Genomic DNA, 20,500 nt, shown 5'->3' with positions numbered 1-20,500 from the left:
CTGTCATTCATGATGCATTGCTTCTCTGTGATTTTTGTGCTTGTTAACTATAAGCTACTCCATTGTCCTGGAAACTTTTTCTTTGAGGATTCTTTGAAGCCTGGGTTGAATTTTTTCCCTAAAGGAAGGATGTGTTTTTGATTCTGCAAATCACCTAGACGCTCATCAAGCAAAGCTGATGTAATGGCTTACATTAATTTTGGGGAATTATATATATATATATATATATATATATATATATATATATATATATATATATATAGTATAGCTACCATAAATTCAGGCTTAAGCTAATGAATTCTCAGCAGAGATTTTTTCTCTCTTTCATCTGACATCAAGGTCAAGAAAAGCAAGTTTCTGTGCATTCATTTTTAATTTTTTTTTTAATATTGACCACTAATTTGGAACATATGTAGCCTTTAGGTTTACAGCTTTATTTTGGTTTTCCTATTGGATCTTTCACCTTTTGTGGGTTCAGGCTTCTTCCCTTGTTTTCCACACCCTGTGCCGTTATCAGAAGTGAATCTCAAGGAAGAGGTTATGTTAAAAACCCTTAGAACAAAAACAAGCTTTTAGTGCTTGCTTGCCTCCCTGAATGACTGTTTTCATTTAATTTTTTTTTCCTCTGAGGATTCCTTACTACTGTAGCAACTCAGTAATGCATTTCAACAAACACACACACACACTCACAATTTATCAAGCATTTTAGTTGTTTTTATGATGAGGGTTGTTCCAGTCTGTAGTTTACCATACTTTTGTCAAGAAACATTTCTAAGAATCTTTAATTATGATATTAAATTCATCTTTCCTGACACATAATCATTAAATTTGTGTCTAAAGGCATCTAACATAGGTTTTATCAATGTATATTTTTTTAAAACATAAGCCAGTTAAAATAGAAAACTGGTATGTATGACAAATCAGTAAACTTGATCTCTAATGTTGCAGTCACTTTTCTTCAGGGTAAAATGCGAGAAAACCATTTTATTAGTTATTGGTTTAGTAAGTTATGATTAGATGGCTCTCTGATAAGAACTGTGTTTTCTGTCCAGTTGTGCCCGAGTGTGCCCTGTTCCATAGTCACAAACCACAGGTTTACTTTTGCATCTAAACTTCTTGTCACTATAACTTAAAAACATCTACTACTCACTGTTTAAACCAGAAGGAATTTTGGAGCTTGACTATTTGACTAACATTGTCTATGTAAATAACAGATGGTGGTTTTCATTCCATTATTTGGTAGATTAACATAAAACAAAATGATCAAACTTTCAGTGTTTCAAGGATGTAGCTTTAGAGCAGAGAGTTTAAAAGCTTTTGGATAACATAAATGTTTATCACGTTCTGCTTTGGGCATATACATATATGTGTGCACAGTTTGTAATTGACTGAAGTAACTCACTTATGCTATCAAACATTGAGTATTTGAAGAATCTAAATCTCATTTTGATGTGTACTTAAAACTTGGACAAAAGCTATACAAGTCCATATATCAGAAGGAAAATATTACTACAATTTTCTTCTCAAGTTATTAAATAACTGGCATGCTAACATACAAGAATGAACAAAAAGTTGGTATTTGTGAGCCTGTTAGTCTAAAGAAAGCATGGACTTCTGCCCATATATTAGACAGAGCCCAGTAATACTTTCATCTCACTGGTGACAGTAAATCCTCGATGTCTCTGAGAAAAATATACATAGATCATCCAAGGCGAATTGTGGATCTAGTAGGTGTGCCAGCCTTGAATCATCTCACAGACTGGTTATTGTCTTTTCTATTTGCACAACTTTCACAGCATGTGCCAATTATTATGTCAAAAATAAAAACCAAGCAAGGAAAGCATTAGAACTGCAGATCCATTCCAAGTGCAAAATTCCAATTATCAAAGCCTAAACACAAGCCTTTTATTAGAAAATCCACTTTGATCTGCACTGTAGTTGGCACACTTTCTACTAAGTGACACTGGCAATTTAGTGTTGTGTTTCAACTTTATTTTTCTTTACTAAGAGTAACAGAACATGGTAGCAAGCTGAATGCCCTGTTTGGTGGAGACAGAGCTCCAGATGAGAGCTTTGGGTCCACCTAGACTGGGGCTTCTCTGCTCAGCTCTTGTTCCACAGAGACTTCTTAAAAACCATATTCTTTCATTAGCAGCTCATCAGCATGCATTTTAATGATTCTTCAGCTGCCAATCCTTAAATCTACTCTAAATTTGCTAAGAGGGGTTTTGGTAACATCAGACCATGGTTTGTAAAAGTAATTTGGTTTTCTGAATTGACAACTAAATCTGATGACAATAAGTGAAAGTGAATTTATGAAGTTTTAAATTTGGCAGTATAGTGAGTTCTTCATATAGTATATAAATATTTATTTTTTCTTAATAACAGAAGCAATAAAATCCCCCCAAAACACTCAATGCCAAAGTTAGACTTATTAGAACAGGATATGATTACTATTAGCATCCAGGTGGGTACATGATAGCCTGAAGTTTCCTTGGCCTACGTTGGTTCTCTAGGGGAACTGGTTCAGATAGAGCAATCAGAACTGTGGCTTCCAGGTCATATTTCCAGAAACTGTACAGGTTCTTTCACCAGAAGAGCAAATTTTAATAGTCCATAGCTATTAAATGTTCTCCTTCTACATTCAGAGCTTATACAGATATTAAATCTGTATCTGCTGATGGAGGGCGTGAGAGACACATGCACTGTGTCACTCTCCCAGCAACCCTATGGAGCCATTATTCATATCCCCGTTTTACAGAAGATGAGACTCAGCTCGACAGAAGCTGAGTCACTTACTACAGGTCACAAGCTTCATAGTGGGGGAGCTAGGTGCTTTACCTAAATGAAGCAGCCAGGGCTAGGGTTTAGGCTTGGTTTCTGGTTTCTCAAACTCCAAATCAGTACGCACTTCAGCAGACTCCACTCGATGGAATTTCTGACATTGAGAGCTAAGTAAATCATGACAGTGGAATAATAATAACAATCAATTCAGTAAGAAATTTAATTACAAAAGGGAAGAAACAAAACAGTAGAAACTAGAGAAGGGAATTCTATCAGGGGAGGAATTTTCTTAGTCTGGGGAAAAACCTGTGTAGGGCATAAACCTCAAGGCTCAGTTTCCCTCACCTGGTTCTACTTGTTACCTGGGGGTGTAACAAATATTATTGTGTGCTTCCATGTGCCAGACCCTGAGCTAGGGATTTGGGAGATGGTGATGTAAGAGATAACCATCCTCACCTTGTGAATCTTCTAAGCCAAGAGGAATAACTTGGCAGAAATAGGTGAGCAAAGGCCCTGCAGGCACTTTTGGAGAGTCTGTTGGGGGCAGACGTGGTGATGGTACAGGGCTGGGTGGTCTGGAAAGAACCCTGAGGATGTACAGAAGTGGGGACAATTCCAGGTGGATGGAAAAGCCTGCAGGACAACTCTGAAGTGAGCGTTTGAGGAACAGAACATGTATGAGTCTTACAGCCAGAGCAGACAGAGCAAAGGGGAGAAAGAGAAGAATGAGATTTCTCAGGTGGGAGAGGCTGGAGCAGGTGGTCCTGGGGAGGCTAAAAATGCTGAACTTCATCTTAATTGCTGTGGAAGCCAATCAAGGGTTTTATGCAGGACAGTCACAGTATTGGTTTTTATTATTTAATTCAGAATGGGAACTGGTTGAGTGGGGAGGCCAATTAAGTAGACTAACACAGGGGACAAGGTGGGAAATGCTGGTGGCTTGGAGGAGGGCAGCAGCAGGGAAATGGAGAGGGTGGATTCAGGAGATGTTTGAAAGGTGGACTTTGCAGACATGGGCTAAATATGGAGACGGAAAGATGACTTAAGAGAAAGCGCCCAGATTTCAGATACTCATGGCTTCTTTCCCTCCTACATGTCTGAACTGTGTAAATGTCTGCCTGTTCTCACCTTTTTTCACAACGACCCCGGGCACTAGGAAAGGGGGCCCAGCCAGTGGCAGGAGTTGAGGGACAGGTAAGTGTGTGAGCATATGTGTCAAAGGTGATTTGAGACTTTTTAAATAAAATAATTTTCTGGGCTTCCCTGGTGGCACAGTTGTTGAGAGTCTGCCTGCCGATGCAGGAGACACAGGTTCGTGCCCCAGTCCGGGAAGATCCCACATGCCGTGGAGCGGCTGGGCCTGTGAGCCATGGCCACTGAGCCTGTGCATCTGGAGCCTGTCCTCCGCAACGGGAGAGGCCACAACAGTGAGGAGACCGTGTACCGAAAAATAAAAAATAAATAAAATAATTTTCCTTTCTTTTTTTTTTTTTTTTCTCTCTGGAAATAAAACTAGGAGAACTCACTGTGCAAGAACCCAAGTATCTGGATTTTGAAGTCAGAAATGAAGTTCAGCTCATCGTTTTAGCTGAAAGTAGGGAGCATAGAGCCTACAGCAAAGTAGCAGTCTTCATCCAAGATGTGAACGATCATCCACCATGCTTTGGGCAAAGCATTTACCAAGTATCAGTGTCTGAGGGCCAGTTCTACAATGCTCACATCATACAGGTAACAGAAATGTGTTGTGTGTGGGGGAGTGTGAATTAAATTTTAAATCTTTCCTTGGCATATACAATATTTGATGCACTGGATGGAACTTTAGGTTGAAGGAAGTCTGGAGTTTCTGAGCTCACTCTCCTTCCCCCATCCATTTCGTGCTCGGTTAGACCCACCTGCTTTCTCTAGGGCCCCCGTAGAACACTAGCAGGGAATCTAGAGGGGCACAAAAAGCAGCTCACCTTACACATGTGTACAATTCAGTGGGGAAGTCAGAAGACTAAGTATACAATTTAAATGCAAATTACTAATGTTATAATAGAAGTGTATGTTGAATGTCATGAGAGAAAAGAGGAGGCACAGCCTGTTCCTGGAGGAGAGTGTCAGTCTTCATGAAGAATGAGGTTTGCACTCAGTCTTAAAGGGTGAGCAGGCATTTGCCAGGTGGAGCTGCAGCCAGATGAGCATGGCGGCAGCACAGACACATGGAAAGGGCCCTTGGTTTGGGTTTGCAGGTGTCTCATGTGAAAGTCATAGATCTGCTGTTTCAAGTCCAGCCCTATCTTGGGACAAAGCCCCATGCTCTGAAAAAAGAGGGTCTGTTCACATGGCAGTCTTCTTGTTCAGGCTCCAAACCCACCCATCCTTGATAGACTCTACCTGCTTCGGGGACTGGTGCCCATTTTCACCTTTCCCTTCAAGGTTGAACCTATGTTTTGAATTCAAGAACCTGGACATTACAACACCTACAGGCTCTTGGGAATCTGCACAGGAAATGGGTATAAACCCCCATCCTGACAGTCAGCAACCTAGTGGGACATTCCCTTTGGCCTCTGTAACCCCACTCCCATGACCCAGCACCGCATGACTTTCTCTCTGTGGTAGATGGGGGCAGGGATTCAGGTGATCCCCTAGGTTACTGTGCAGCTACCTTCATCTGAACATATAGAGACACTTTCCTTTGATTCCTGCCCAGTTCAGATGCACACGTTCGCCTCTGACGGTGCAAACAAGACCAGTAGAGGCTCAGCTGTCTTGGAGTTTTAGCTCTGTGCTCCCCACATGGTCCAGGATTCCCGGGATTTCCTACATTATTTCTGCCCATTTATTTTGTGTGATTGGAGCCTAATTGCTCCAGGTTCCAGCCTGTTCCAGAAGTGCTGCACCTTTACTCTAGCCATGACAGAGATGCTTGAGAGGAAGGTGAGGAGGTAAAGGCGTTCTCTTGTTCAGCCCCTGCACCCCCAGTGATGCCTGTTCAGCGGGGATCATGGATGCCTCCAGCGCCACTGCGGGGCCTGCTTGGTCACAGAGGACTCCTCCCTGGGGCGCTGGTGCATCACGCTTTGTCGCACCTGCTCACCTGGACAGAGGTAGACCACTCATGTGGCATATGTGAATGTGAGGGTCCCATTAAAGCCCATGTACACCTGACAGGAAGACAGCCTGACTTGCCAGTCGTTCAGGTGATAAAACCTTCGAGAAGGCCCAGTCAGAGACGGATACAAGGAACTTTGTTCTTCGTATTTTTAGATCATTTAGTTTCCAGGAAACTAGAACTGCCATTTGCCTGTATCCTGTTCAGATAGACAGGAATGTAGAAGGCTCTGGAGTTCTTGCTTTTTGCTACCACACTGCCTACGCACCCTCCTTTTGGTTGCAGCCCCACAAACTCCCTTTAGGAACTGACCCTCCTCAGCCAGATGCAGTCTTGATGGGACTGTCGGTCAAAGTGGTGACCTCCCCCCGACCCCACCCTGCCACAAGGTGCTGTCAACTGCCTCGGTCCCATAGAGACTTTCTCTCCCTGGAATTTGAATCTTGAGTGGTAGGACACCAGACAGAGACATATTAGAGCTGATTCGTCTTGATGGCAACAGCTCAAAGAAGCTGTGCCTTAGAGCTGTTCAGGTTCTTGTGCTTCACCTGGGCACTGTCTTTCTGCTGTTTCTTTCCTGATGAAGTTGTCCATAGTGGATTTGTGTTGCTGGCATCCAAAGACCCTAACTGATACGCCTCCTGGGAGGCCTACTCTCTGTAACTCATTTAAGTGTACGGCCTAGGGGGCATGATGGACTTTATTCTGCTGGTATGCAGATAAGTTTCTCTTTCTTGTGATCTTGAAGGGAACTGTCTGTTGCTGCCTTTCTGTACCAAATAGCTGGTGTGTGCCCTCCTGATGAGGTCTTGATGAGGTTCTGGATCCCCTGAGAACTCTGGCAGCAGTGTGAAGGATAGATTGAAAAGAAAGGGAGTTACAAGCAAAAACCCACCAGGATATTAGTACAGTCACCCAGGAGAGAGATGACAGGTGATGGGAGCTCAGGCCAAGGCTGAGGGGCCTAGAAGATAAAAAAAAATAGAAAGAGGGACTTCCCTGGTAGTCCAGTGGCTAAGACTTCATTCTCCCAATGCAGGGGGCCTGGGTTTGACCCCTAGTCAGAGAACTAGATCCCGCATGCCACAACTAAGAGATTGCATGCCACAATTAAAGATCCCGCATGCCACAACTAAAAGATCCTGCATGCCGCAACTAAGACCCAGCACAGGCAAATACATAAATAAATAAATATTTTTAAAAATAAATAGAAAGAAATTAATCTGTCAGCTTGTTCTTAAACAAGATCTTGAATCCACTAATAGAATTAGTTTGTGATTAAAATGTAAAGCAGACTAAATAATATATCTCCATGGAGAGTGATGCAGAACTTTTGTTTTATCTTCAACGCTAGTACTTGGACAACTCATCAAATAAATCACCAGGACCTAACTTTGTTAGCACTAAATCTAGGTTTTGTTTCATTTAGCACAAAGCATGCAGTACTCCTACTGAAAATTACTTGGAAATCCTTTCAAAGAATCTTCAGAATAGTCTTCTCACCCATTATCTACTTTAATATAAATGTAAGCTTCAGCCATGGCTAATATTCCTTTGGTCATTGTCTTTAAAGTGTGTTTGACCATGTGATTCTTTCATAATGCATTTCTCTGAAAAACAGGCTTAACCCATTCTGCAGATTCAATCCTTACCTAACGGAGGAGTTTCTTCCTCACAGGTTTTTGCCACAGACCAGGACAGTGGGACAAACGGCTTCATAGAGTATTCTATTCTCTCCAGCAACCAAGTACAAGCGTTCCAGATGGACAAACTGAGCGGTGTGCTAACAGCAAGTGCAGTTCTGGATTATGAGTACACCAGAGCCTACAGGTTTGTCCAAGACTCAGATCCGTTTGACCGGCTATTCTGCTTTGTTGCCCCACAGTGCTTACCCTGCAGGCCTCTTTGAGTAAAAGCACACCCATAAAGTTGGACGACTTCGGGAAGAAAACCTAAGAAACTTGGAACCTTATTTGTCTCTGGGGAAGTGGTCACTTGGGAAGCCTGGGGTCAAAGAGACGCTTGACTTCCTTATCATGCATTTCAGTCTGCCTTGTATTTGTATGTTCTTCTGAAAGACCATGCACAGACAGTGTTTCTTTTAATCCTCACGGTCACCTCCAGGGAAGTTCAATTAGGCCTTTTCTTACTCACTAATGAGACAAGGGACATGCAGTGTCTCACTCAGGGTTACAGAACCATTTAACTGTTAATCATGGTCTCACTGCCAGGTGTTCTAATGACAAATCACACTGTTTCCGCCCTACAAGCTACAGAGCAGACCTTCTATTGAGGGAAAAAACAGGAATACAAGATACCTGAGTGTCAATATTCTCCTAGGCCAGACTACTTACATGTTATATGAAGAAAGTGCAGTGTAGTCCTGTGGTTGAGTAGCAAGAGCCAATTAAAATGGGATCTGTTGCTGGGTGGACTGGATTAATTTAACTCTGAAAAACTTCCCAACTCTAAACGTTTGATTAAGTGTTTAGTTCTTTTTGTTTAATATATTTCAAAATATTACTTCAAAGGTATTTTAAAAGTTTAGTTTAAGACCTTACCCTGTGTTAACTAGTATAATTTTTTCAGGATTATTTTAGTGTAATCAATTGTCATGATACTTACTATATAAATATATTAAAATCAATTGTATAAATATGTTATAACCTATTCCTGCTACATTGCATCTATAGTAATTTTAAGTGTAAAGCTTTATTTTTCTCTCCATAGATGACTGCAGGTAAATCTCAGCCTAGTTGCCACCTGAGTGATTACAAATTCAGAGATTCTTGAAGGTCTGCTATGTTCCAGGAACTAAGCATTTCCTGATTGCAATGACTTTCTGTTACAATGTTCTTATTCAATGGAACATAATTAACAATTAAATTTAACTCCTTTCAGCATTTTCCTATTTGAGTCACAGTTTCAACGTTCCCATTTCCAATATTTAAATTGGTCCCAATATTTAAAAGCGCCCCTCTCTAATTCCTCATGAATTTAAGCTGGGAGAAGCAGGAACTGAGAGAAGATGAAATCTGCACACACTGCCACAGAGAGACTCAGAGGCAACCACACTCATGCTCACACACACACACACACACACACACACACACACACACAGTCTCCACTGTCACCGAGGCAAGGGAACATTTTGAACCCCCTGCCTCTCCAGGTTTTCCCCCTTCCCTCCCCCCTTGTGGCTTCTCTGCCTTTTTAGTGCTTTTCCTGATATTTAAGGCAGTGAGAAAAATAGGAGGATTTTCCCCAGCCTGCTATACCTTTAGTGAATGTTTTGGAAAAGTTGTCATTTAGCATTTAACTTTTGTTTTTAACTTTTGAATTTCGCTATTTTGTCTGACACAGGAAGATATTCCCAATTCCAGCCCTCTCTTTTACAGTATAAAATAAGGGGGAGGAAGATATTGTCAGTTGTGATTCTACTCAATATAAATGCATTAAATAATTTTTAGTTCTCATATTAAGCCACATATAGGAAAACTCAGTGGACAGACGATGAAAAATTAGTTCTTTAGTTCTGTCTGACTGATATTTCTGAATTTTATAAACTATTTACCAAGCATGAGACTGGGAATATAAAGACACATGAAACAGTTCTTGTTTTCAGGGAACTCGAAAATCGAGTGCCCTGATAACCCATGGCAGGATGCATAGTAATAATCATAATGCGTGCCATTTATGGAGCACCTGTTTTACCGGTTGAATTCTCATAACAGACTTAAGATCTACAGAGTGAGGAAACTGAAATTCAGAGATGTAAAGTCTTTTGCCAGGAATAGGCAGCCAGTAAATGTAGAACTGAGATTCTTGCCTGTGTGAATGGTCATAGTAGGGCTTCTTACCGTATCATGTGAATGAATCTTTAGAGTATATATCTGTATGTTTACAAAAACAAAACAGAAAAAACACTTTAGAAACTTAAAATAGTAATATAAAATAAGTTCCAACTCACAGTTGTGAAATAACACATGTCTAGTTGTGAGCATGCAGAGGTGGGATTTGAATCACTGTTCTCCACTGCTTGAGTTATAATTGATGGGGTGAGATTTATCCCTGCTTAAGTTGGTAATCGATATTCATGTAAGTCTTATAAGACTTTAGGGCCAAGATTTAGTTAGTCTTTTCAGGGACTTTAAATAAAAATGAGAAACAAAAAAGCCCTAGGCAAATTTAAATGTTTAAAAATTCACTTTCTGTAGCATAAATATTCAAGGTCAAAGAGCAGTTATTGCCAGGAGCAATGCTAAATTCATACACTCCATTGAACACTCATGACTGTGAGAGAAAAAATAAAAAGCAGTTATATATACAAGGTAGGAAATGGGCTGAAATGTTAATTGTCTTTTCCAAAATACATGACTCATAAGCAGCAGGGCTGGGATTGGAACCTCAGTCTGTTGAGTCCCCATGGAAAATGGAATAAAGGCTTTCCAGGCAAGAAGCATTAGGAAGGACATGGACACGTGAAAGTGTTTGGTATCTTTGGAAATAACAAGTGGTACAGTGCACCTGAGAAGCACTTGAGTGTGGGATTATAAAAAAGAGGCTGGGGGTGTGGAGGAATAGGAGGAAGATAGTCAAAATGTACAAACTTCCAATAAGATAAGTACTGGGGATGTAATGTACAACATGATGACTATGGCTAACACTGCTGTAAGATATACAGGAAAGTTGTTAAGACAGTAGGTTCTTAGGGTTCCCATCACAAGGGGAAATGTAGTTTTCGTGGGTTTTTTTTGCATCTATGCGAAATGATGGATGTTAACTAAACTTATTGTGGTAATGATTTCACAATATATGTAAGTCAAATTCTGCTGTACACCTTAAACTTATACAGTGCTATGTATCAATTATATCTGAATAAAACTGGAGGAAAGATCTCAGTCAGTGATGTGAAAAACGAAACAAAGCAACAACAAAAACAGAGTCTGGTAGGTCACAGGCACATTTTTGAGAAATTTATATGCCATATACTGGAAATTGTACTCTATTCTGTAGGCTATATAAAAGTGTAAGCAGTTGAGTGCATGCTAAGATCTTTATTTTTAAGGACATCTGGTAATGGATGTCTTGAAAGACAGAGAACCAGCATCAGACAGACCAGTTAAGCTAGACAACAGCTGACAAAGATCTATTATGTGGATGAAGCTGTGAGGATGGGAGGAGGGGACATACTTACTAGTTGACTCAGATACGGAGTCCATAGGAACATGGTGATCAGTTGAATTTATTCAACAAGGAAAGAGATAGAAAATGCTTCTGAAATTTCCACATAGGAAAGGCGGGAAGAAGAATAGATTGGGATTGGGATTTTTTTTCTGGGCATTTTGAGTTTGAAGGGCCAGTGCAAGAGCAATAGTAAAGATACTCCTTTGGCAATTAAAAATAATGATCTGGAGCTCAGGAAAGAGATCTTCATTCAGGATTTAGACTTGGGCTTCATCCAGGGAAAATGTGTAAAATGGAATTACCTAGGACACTATGTGAAATGAGAATTTGGGGGATTATCACCACTTGGGGGCCAGACAGAGCAAAAGCAGCTACAAACATCAGAACAGAACCTAGAAAAGGGGGTTTCGTGGAAACCAAGAGGAAAGGTTGACTGCACGAAAGAATAAGCTTTCAGAATTTGTTTGGATTGGAATCTGCAAAAGTACTCCTTAATGTAAAAAGTTTGCAAGGAATATACTTCTCCCAAATTGTTTCCTAAAAAGATAAAGTACACACTGTTGTATTTGCAGGTTAATTAATATAAAACAGTGAAGTTAACTTAAAACTCCAGTTAACAGATTGATTTTCTTTTTTTTTTAAATTAGAGAAAGAGGGACATTTTATGATAAAAGAACTAATACAGGCAGTGTACAGTAGCCATAAACTTTTACATACCAATCAACAGTAGAGACAAATACATAGAACAATATCATATTTTTTTGCTTTGCTGTGATGATATTTTCTTTTTAACATCTTTATTGGAGCATAATTGCTTTACATTGTTGTGCTAGTTTCTGCTGTATAACAAAGTGAATCAGCTATACCCATACATATATCCCCATATCTACTCCCTCTTGTGTCTCCCTCCCACCCTTCCTGTCCCACCCGTCTGGTCACAAAGCACCGAGCTGATCTCCCAGTGCCCTGCGGATGATTCCCACTAGCTATTTTACATTTGGGACTGTATATATGTCAATATCATTCTCTCACTTTGTCCCAGCTTGCCCTTCCCCCTCCCCATGTCCTCAAGTCCATTCTCTACATCTACATCTTTATCCTTGTCCTGTCCCTAGGTTCTTCAGAACCTTTTTTTTTTTTTTTAGATTCCATATACGTGTGTTAGTATACGGTATTTGTCTTTCTCTTTCTGACTTACTTCACTATGTATGACAGACTCTAGGTCCATCCACCTCACTACAAATAACACAATTCCCTTTCTTTTTAATGGCTGAGTAATATTCCACTGTATATATGTGCCACATCTTCTTTATCCACTCATCTGTCGACAGACACTTAAGTTAGTTCCATGTCCTGGCAACTGTAAATAGTGCTTCAATGAACATTGTGATATATGACTCTTTTTGAATTATGGTCTTCTCAGGGTATATGCCCAGTAGTGGGATTGCTGGGTTGTATGGTAGTTCTATTTTTACATTCTTAAGGAACTGCCATACTGTTCTCCATAGTGGCTGTATCACTTTACATTCCCACCAACAGTGCAAGAGTGTTCCCTTTTCTCCACACCCTCTCCAGCATTTATGGTTTGTAGATTTTTGATGATGGCTATTCTGAAAGGCGTGAGGTGATACATCATTGTAGTTTTGATTTGCATTTCTCTAATGATTAGTGATGTTGAGCATTCTTTCATGTGTTTGTTGGAAATCTGTATATCTTCTTTGGAGAAATGTCTGTTTAGGTCTTCTGCCCATTTTTGGATTGGGTTGTTTGTTTGGTGATATTGAATTGCAAGAGCTGCTTGTATATTTTGGAGATTAATCCTTTGTCAGTTGCTTCATTAGCAAATATTTTCTCCCATTCTGAGGGTTGTCTTTTCATCTTGTTTATGGTTTCCTTTTATGTGCAAAAGCTTTGAAGTTTCATTAGGTCCCATTTGTTTATTTTTGTTTTTATTTCCATTTCTCTAGGAGGTGGGTCTTGCTGTGATTTAGGTCATAGAGTGTTCTGCCTATGTTTTCCTCTAAGAGTTTTATAGTGTCTGGCCTCACATTTAGGTCTTTAATCCATTTTGAGTTTATTTTTGTGTATGGTGTCAGGGAGTGTTCTAATTTCATTCTTTTACATGTAGCTATCCAGTTTTCCCAGCACCACTAATTGAAGAGGCTGTCTTTTCTCCATTGTATATTCTTGCCCCCTTTATCAAAAATAAGGTGACCATATGTGCATGGGTTTATCTCTGGGCTTTCTATCCTGTTTCATTGATCTATATTTCTGTTTTTGTGCCAGTACCATACTGTCTTGATTACTGTAGCTTTGCAGTATAGTCTGAAGTCAGGGAGCCTGATTCCTCCAGCTCTGCTATTCTTTCTCAAGATTGCTTTGGATATTTGGGGTCTTATGTGTTTCCATAAAAATTGTGAAATTTTTAGTTCTAGTTCTATGAAAAATGCCACTGGTAATTTGATAGGTATTGCATTGAATCTGTAGATTGCTTTGAATAGTACAGTCATTTTCACAATGCTGATTCTTCCAATCCAAGAACATGGTATGTCTCTCCATCTGTTTTTATCATCTTTAATTTCTTACATCAGTGTCTTATAGTTTTCTGCATACATGTCTTTTGTCTCCTTAGGTAGGTTTATTCCTAGGTATTTTATTCTTTCTGCTGCAATGGTAAATGGGAGTGTTTCCTTAATTTCTCTTTCGGGTTTTTCATCATTAGTGTATAGGAATGCAAGAGATTTCTGTGCATTAATTTTGTATCCTGCAACTTTACTAAATTCATTGATTAGCTCTAGTAGTTTTCTGGTAGCATCTTTAGGATTCTCTATGTATAGTATCATGTATGTGCAATCAGTGACAGCTTTGCTTCTTCTTTTCTGATTTGGATTCCATTTATTTCTTTTTCTTCTCTGATTGCTGTGGCTAAAACTTCCAAACCTATTTTGAATAATAGTGGTGAGAGTGGGCAATCTTGTCTTTGTCCTGATCTTAGAGGAAATGATTTCAGTTTTATACCATTGAGAATGATGTTTGCTGTGGGTTTGTCATACATGGCCTTTATTACATTGAATTAGGTTCCCTCTGTGCCCACTTTCTGGAGAGTGTCTATCATAAGTGGGTGTTGGATTATGTCAAAAGCTTTTTCTGTATCTATTGAGATTATCATATAGGTTGTTTTTAAAATATCTTTATTGGAGTATAATTGCTTTACATTGTTGTGCTAGTTTCAGCTGTGTAACAAAGTGAATCAGCTATACATATACATACATCCCCATATCTCCTCCCCCTTGTGTCTCCCTCCAATCCTCCCTATCCCACGCCTCTAGGTGGTCACAAAGCACAGAGCTGATCACCCTGTGCTATGCAGCTGCTTCCCACTAGCTATCTATTTTACATTTGGTAGTGTATATATGTCCATGTCACTCTCTCACTTCGTCCCAGCTTCCCCTTCCCCTTCCCTGTGTCCTCAAGTCCATTCTCTACATCTGTGTCATTATGCCTGTCCTGCCCTGAAGTTCTTCAGAACCATTTTTTTCCTGATTCCATATATATATATATCTTACGGGTTTTATCTTTCAATTTGTTAGTATGGTGTATCACATTGATTTGTGCATATTGAAGAATCTGTGATAAACCCCACTTAATCATGGTGTGTGATCCTTTTAATATGCTGTTGGATTCTGTTTGCTAGTATTGTTGATGATTTTTGCATCTATGTTCATCAGTGGTATTGGCCTGTAGTTATCTTTCTTTGTGACATCTTTTTCTGGTTTTGGTATCTGGGTGATGGTGGCCTCGTAGAATGATTTTGGGAGTGTTCCTCCCTCTGCTATATTTTGGAAGAGTTTGAGAAGGATAGGTGTTAGCTCTTCTCTAAATATTTGGTAGAATTTGCCTGTCAAGCCATCTGGTCCTGGACTTTTGTTTGCTGGAAGATTTTTAATCACAGTTTCAATTTCAGTGCTTGTGATTGGTCTCTTTATATTTTCTATTTCTTCCTGGTTCAGTCTCAGAAGGCTGTGCTTTTCTAAGAATTTGTCCATTTCTTCCAGGTTGTCCATTTTATTGGCATAGAGTTGCTTGTAGTAATCTCTCATGATCCTTTGTATTTCTGCAGGGTCACTAGTTACTTCTGCTTTTCATTTCTAATTCTATTGATTTGACTCTTGCCCCTTTTTTTCTTGATGAGTCTGGCTAATGGTTTATCATTTTGTTTACCTTCTCAAAGAACCAGCTTTTACTTTTATTGATCTTTGATATTTTTTCCTTCATTTCTTTTTCATTTATTTCTGATCTGATATTTCTGATTTCTTTCCTTCTACTATCTTTGGGGTTTTTTGTTCTTCTTTCTCTAATTGCTTTAGGTGTAAAGTTAGGTTGCTTATTTGAGTTTTTTCTTGTTTCTTGAGGTAGGATTACATTGCTCTAAACTTCCCTCTTAGATTGCTTTTGCTGCATCTCATAGGTTTTGGGGTCATCGTGTTTTCATTGTCATTTGCTTCTAGGTGTTTCTTTTTTTTTTTTTTTTTTGCAGTATGTGGGTCTCTCACTGTTGTGGCCTTTCCCGTTTGTGGAGCACAGGCTCTGGATGCGCAGGCTCAGTGGCCATGGCTCACGGGCCCAGCCGCTCCGCGACATGTGGGATCTTCCAGGACTGGGGTATGAACCCGTGTCCCCTGCATTGGCAGGCGGACTCTCAACCACTGTGCCACCAGGGAAGCCCTGCTTCTAGGTGTTTCTTGATTCCCTCTTTGATGACTTCAGTGATCTCTTGGTTATTTAGTAGTGTATCATTTAGCCTCCACGTGTTTGTATTTTTTGAGTTTTTTTCCTGTAATTGATATCTGGTCTCATAGTGTTGTGGTCAGAAAAGATACTTGATACAATTTCAATTTTCTTAAATTTACCCAGGCTTGATTTGTGGTCCAAGATACGTGCTATCCTGGAGTATGTTCCATGAGCACTTGAGAAGAAAGTGTATTCTGTTGTTTTTGGATGGAGTGTCCTATAAATATCAATTAAGTCCATCTTGTTTAATGTGTCATTTAAAGCTTGTGTTTCCTTATTTATTTTCATTTTGAATGATCTGTCCATTGGTGAAAGTGGGGTGTTAAAGTCCCCTACTATGAATGTGTTACTGTCGATCTCCCCTTTTTATGGCTGTTAGTATTTGCCTTATGTATTGAGGTGCTCCTATGTTGGATGCATATATACTTACAATTGTTTTATCTTCTTCTGGGATCGATCCCTTGATCATTATGTAGTGCTTTTCTTTGCCTCCTGTAATAGATTTATTTTAATGTCTATTTTGTCTGATATGAGAGTTGCTACTCCAGCTTTCTTTTCATTTCCATTTACATGGAATATCTTTTTCCATCCCCTCACTTTCATTCTGTATGTGTCCCTAGGTTAGAAATGGGTCTCTTTTAATTTTATTTATTTATTTATTTATGGCTGTGTTGGGTCTTCATTTCTGTGTGAGGGCTTTCTCTAGTCGCGGCAAGTGGGGGCCACTCTTCATTGTGGTGTGCAGGCCTCTTACTATTGCGGCCTCTCTTTTTGCGGAGCACAGGCTCCAGATGCGCAGGCTCAGTAATTGTGGCTCACAGGCCTAGTTGCTCTGCGATATGTGAGATCTTCCCAGACCAGGGCTCAAACCCGTGTCCCCTGCATTGGCAGGCAGACTCTCAACCACTGCGCCACCAGGGAAGCCCAGAAGTGGGTCTCTTTTAGACAACATATATACAGGTCTTGTTTTGTATCCATTCTGCCAGTCTATGTCTTCTGGTTGGAGCATTTAATCCATTTACATTTAAGGTAATTATCGATATGTATGTTCCTATTACCATTTTCTTAATTGTTTGGGGTTTGTTATTGTAGGTCTTTTCCTTCTGTTGTGTCTCCTGCCTGGAGAAGTTCCTTTAGCATTTGTTTTAAAATGGTTTGGTGGTGCTGATTTCTCTTCACTTCTGCTTCTCTGTAAAGGTTTTAATTTCTCTATTGAATCTGAATGAAGTCCTTTCTGGGTAGAATAATCTTGGCTGTAGATTTTTCCCGTTCATCACTTTAAATATGTCCTGCCACTCCCTTCTGGCTCCCAGAGTTTCTGTTGAAAGATCAGCTGTTAACCTTATGGGGATTCTCTTGTATGTTATTTGTTGCTTTTCCCTTGCTGCTTTTAATATTTTTTTTCTTCGTATTTAATTTTTGATAGTTTAATATGTGTCTTGGCATGTTTCTCCTTGGATTTATCCTGTATGGGATTCCCTGTGCTTCCTGGACTTGATTGACTATTTCCTTTCTCATATTAGGGAAGTTTTCAACTATAATCTCTTCAAATATTTTCTCAGTCCCTTTCTTTTTCTCTTCTTCTTCTGGCTCCCCTATAATTCGAATGTTGGTGTGTTTAAGTTGTCCCAGAGGTCTCTGAGGGTGTCCTCTATTCTTTTTTCTTTATTCTGCTCTGTGGTAGTTATTTCCACTATTTTATCTTCCAGGTCACTTATTCATTCTTCTGCCTCAGTTATTCTGCTATTGATTCCTTCTAGAGAATTTTAAATTTCATTTATTGTGTTATTCATCATTGTTTGCTCTTTAGTTCTATGTCCGTGTTAAACATTTCTTGTAGTTTCTCCATTCTATTTCCAAGATTTTGGATCACCTTTACTTTCATTTCTATGAATTCTTTTTCAGGTAGACTGCCTATTTCTTCTTCATTTGTTTGGTCTGGTGAGTTTTTACTTTGCTCCTGCATCTGCTGTGTATTTCTGTCTTTTCATTTTGCTTAACTTACTGTGTTTGTGGTCTCCTTTTTGCAGGCTGCAGGTTCATAGTTCACGCTGTTTTTGGTGTCTGCCCCCAGTCTGTAAGGTTGGTTCAGTGAGTTGTGTAGGCTTCCTGGTGGAGGTGACTCGTGTCTATGTTCTGGTGGATGAGTCTGGATCTTGTCTTTCTGTTGGGCAGGACCATGGCTGGTGGTGTGTTTTGGGGTGTCTGTGACCTTATTATGATTTTAGGCAGCCTCTCTGCTAATGGGTGTGGCTGTGTTCCTGTCTTACTAGTTGTTTGGCATGGTATGTCCAGCACCAGAGCTTGCTCGCCAATTGATATTATGTGGGGCTGGGAGGTCTTTGGTGGCCCAATGTCCTGAACTCGGCTCTCCCACCTCCAAGGCTCAGGTCTGACTCCTGGCCAGAGCATGAAGACCCAGTCAGTCACACAGTTCGAAGAAGAGGGAGGGAAAAAAGTAATAAAATAAAATGAAATAAAGTTATTAAAACAAAAAATAAAAGAATATGTTATTAAAATAAAAACTAATAAAAAAGAAGAGAGCACCCAAACCAATAAATAAATCCACCAATGATAACAAGTGCTAAAAATTATATAAGATAAGCATAAAAATCAGAAACTAGTCAATTGCATATAGCAAACCCCAAGTCTACAATTGCTCCCAAAGTCCACCACTTCAATTTTGGGACAATTCATTGTGTATTCAGGTATTCCACAGATGCAGGGTACATCAAGTTGATTGTGGAGATTTAATCTGCTGCTCCTGAGGCTGCTGGGAGAAATTTCCCTTTCTCTTCCTTGTTCGCACAGCTACTGGGGTTCAGCTTTGGATTTGGCTCTGCCTCTGCATGTAAGTCACCCTCTGGCATCTGTTCTTAGCCCAGAAAGGATGGGGTTAAAGGAGAGACTGATTAGCGGGCTCTGGCTACTCAGGCTGGCAGGAGGGAGGGGTATGGAATGCAGGGTGAGCCTGGGTCGGCAGAGGCCAGCATGATTTTGCAACAGCCTGAGACATGCTGTGTGTTCTCCCAGGGAAATTGTCCCTAGATTACGGGACCCTGGCACTGGTGGGCTGCACAGGCTACCAGGAGGGGAGGTGTGGATAGCAACCTGTGCTTGCACACAGGATTTTTGGTTGGCTGCAGCAGCAGCAGCCTTAGTGTTTCAAGCCTGTTTCTGGTGTCTGTGCTGATAGCCACGGCTTGTGCCCACCTCTGGAGTTCATTTAGGCAGTGCTCTGCCTTCTGTGGGCAGACAGGGTAGGAATCCCGTCTCCTGGCACACCTTGAAACAATGGTCTCTTGACTCTTAGGCACTTCCAAACTTTTAACTGGACTCCCTCCTTGTGAACTGTGGCACACTAGCTCCATTCAGGCTGTGTTCATTCAGCCAACCCCAGTCCTCTCCATGGGGTCTGAGCTCCGAAGCCTGAGCCTCAGTTCCCAGCCCACACCTACACCAGCGGGTGAGCAGACAATCCTCTCAGGCTGGTGAGTGCTGGTTGGCACCCATCCTCTGTGCGGGAATCTCTCTGCTTTGCCCTCCGTACCCCTTTTGCTGCGCTCTCCTCTGTGGCTCCGAAGCTTCCCCGCCACCACCCCGCCATCTCCACCAGTTAAGGGGCTTCCTAGTGTGTGGAAACATTTCCTCCTTCACAGCTCCCTCCCAGAGGTGCAGGTCCCCTCCTTATTCTTTTGTCTCTGTTTTTTCTTTTTTCTTTTGCCCTCCCCACGTACGTGGGGAGTTTCTTGACTTTTGGGAGGTCTGAGGTCTTCTGCCAGCATTCAGTAGGTGTTCTGTAGGAGTTGTTCTGCATGTAGATGTATTTCTAATGTATTTCTGGGGAGGAAGGTGATCTCCACATCTTACTCCTCCACCATCTTGGAGGTCTCTCAGGCTTAATATTTTTACCTTCTTACATCCAATTCTGTCTTTGTATTCATAGCACTATTCATTTAATCAATAGTCAGTGTTTACATAAAATGAGTATACAGGTGTTTACTTCAGAGCCAGGTCATACTGCATAATTATATTTCCTTCCTTACCCTCCCCCTTATCCCTAGCATTAATGATTATCTTTGGGTTTTGCTCACCTGATGTACTATATCCATGTACTTAATTCCTTATAAATATTCCATTAGCTCTGTCAGACATGCCCACTCATCTTTCTCCACTGATATGCCTCTCATATCAAATATTCTGTGAAGTCCTCTGTTCCTTGGAGACCTCGGTCCTACTGCTTTCTGCCCTCCTGATCTAGCTGGACAGTGTGGCTCCCTAAGCCTGCTGCAAAGCTGGACCCCATGACTTGTGACTTTGTTTTACTGTTCTCCAACATTGGGCCTATGATTTTCAGATCCCGTGTCTTTCTCTTACTTTGCTCTTCCAGTAGTTTTGTAGGAAAAGGTGCCAAGGAAGTAAATTCTCTGAGTTCTTGCACATCTGAAAATTCCTTTATTCTACTCTCACATGTGATTTATGCAATGGATAATATAGAAGTTGAACATTTCTTTTAGATTTTTAAAGGCATTTTTCTGTTATATTTTAAAACTCAGTTTTGCTCTTGAGAAATCTGATGCCATTCTAATTCTGTGTTTGGTATATGATTTGTTTTTTCCATCCTCTGTGGAAATTCTCAGGTTA

The 20,500-nt window shown here is 40.5% G+C and overlaps 1 protein-coding gene across 1 annotated transcript in view; it reads left to right on the top strand.

Moving 5' to 3' along the window:
- Window positions 1-20,500, top strand: part of DCHS2 (dachsous cadherin-related 2) — a 306,411-nt gene that overhangs the window by 273,144 nt on the left and 12,767 nt on the right. The window contains exons 15-16 of the mRNA XM_065877536.1: window positions 4,301-4,512; window positions 7,557-7,708. Coding sequence (XP_065733608.1) covers window positions 4,301-4,512; window positions 7,557-7,708 — 364 coding nt within the window. The remainder of the gene's footprint in view (window positions 1-4,300; window positions 4,513-7,556; window positions 7,709-20,500) is intronic.

This window comes from Phocoena phocoena, chromosome 5 (genome assembly GCF_963924675.1).
Source record: "Phocoena phocoena chromosome 5, mPhoPho1.1, whole genome shotgun sequence".
Classification (NCBI taxonomy): domain Eukaryota; kingdom Metazoa; phylum Chordata; class Mammalia; order Artiodactyla; family Phocoenidae; genus Phocoena; species Phocoena phocoena.
This window is presented reverse-complemented; position numbering and strand designations above follow the sequence as displayed.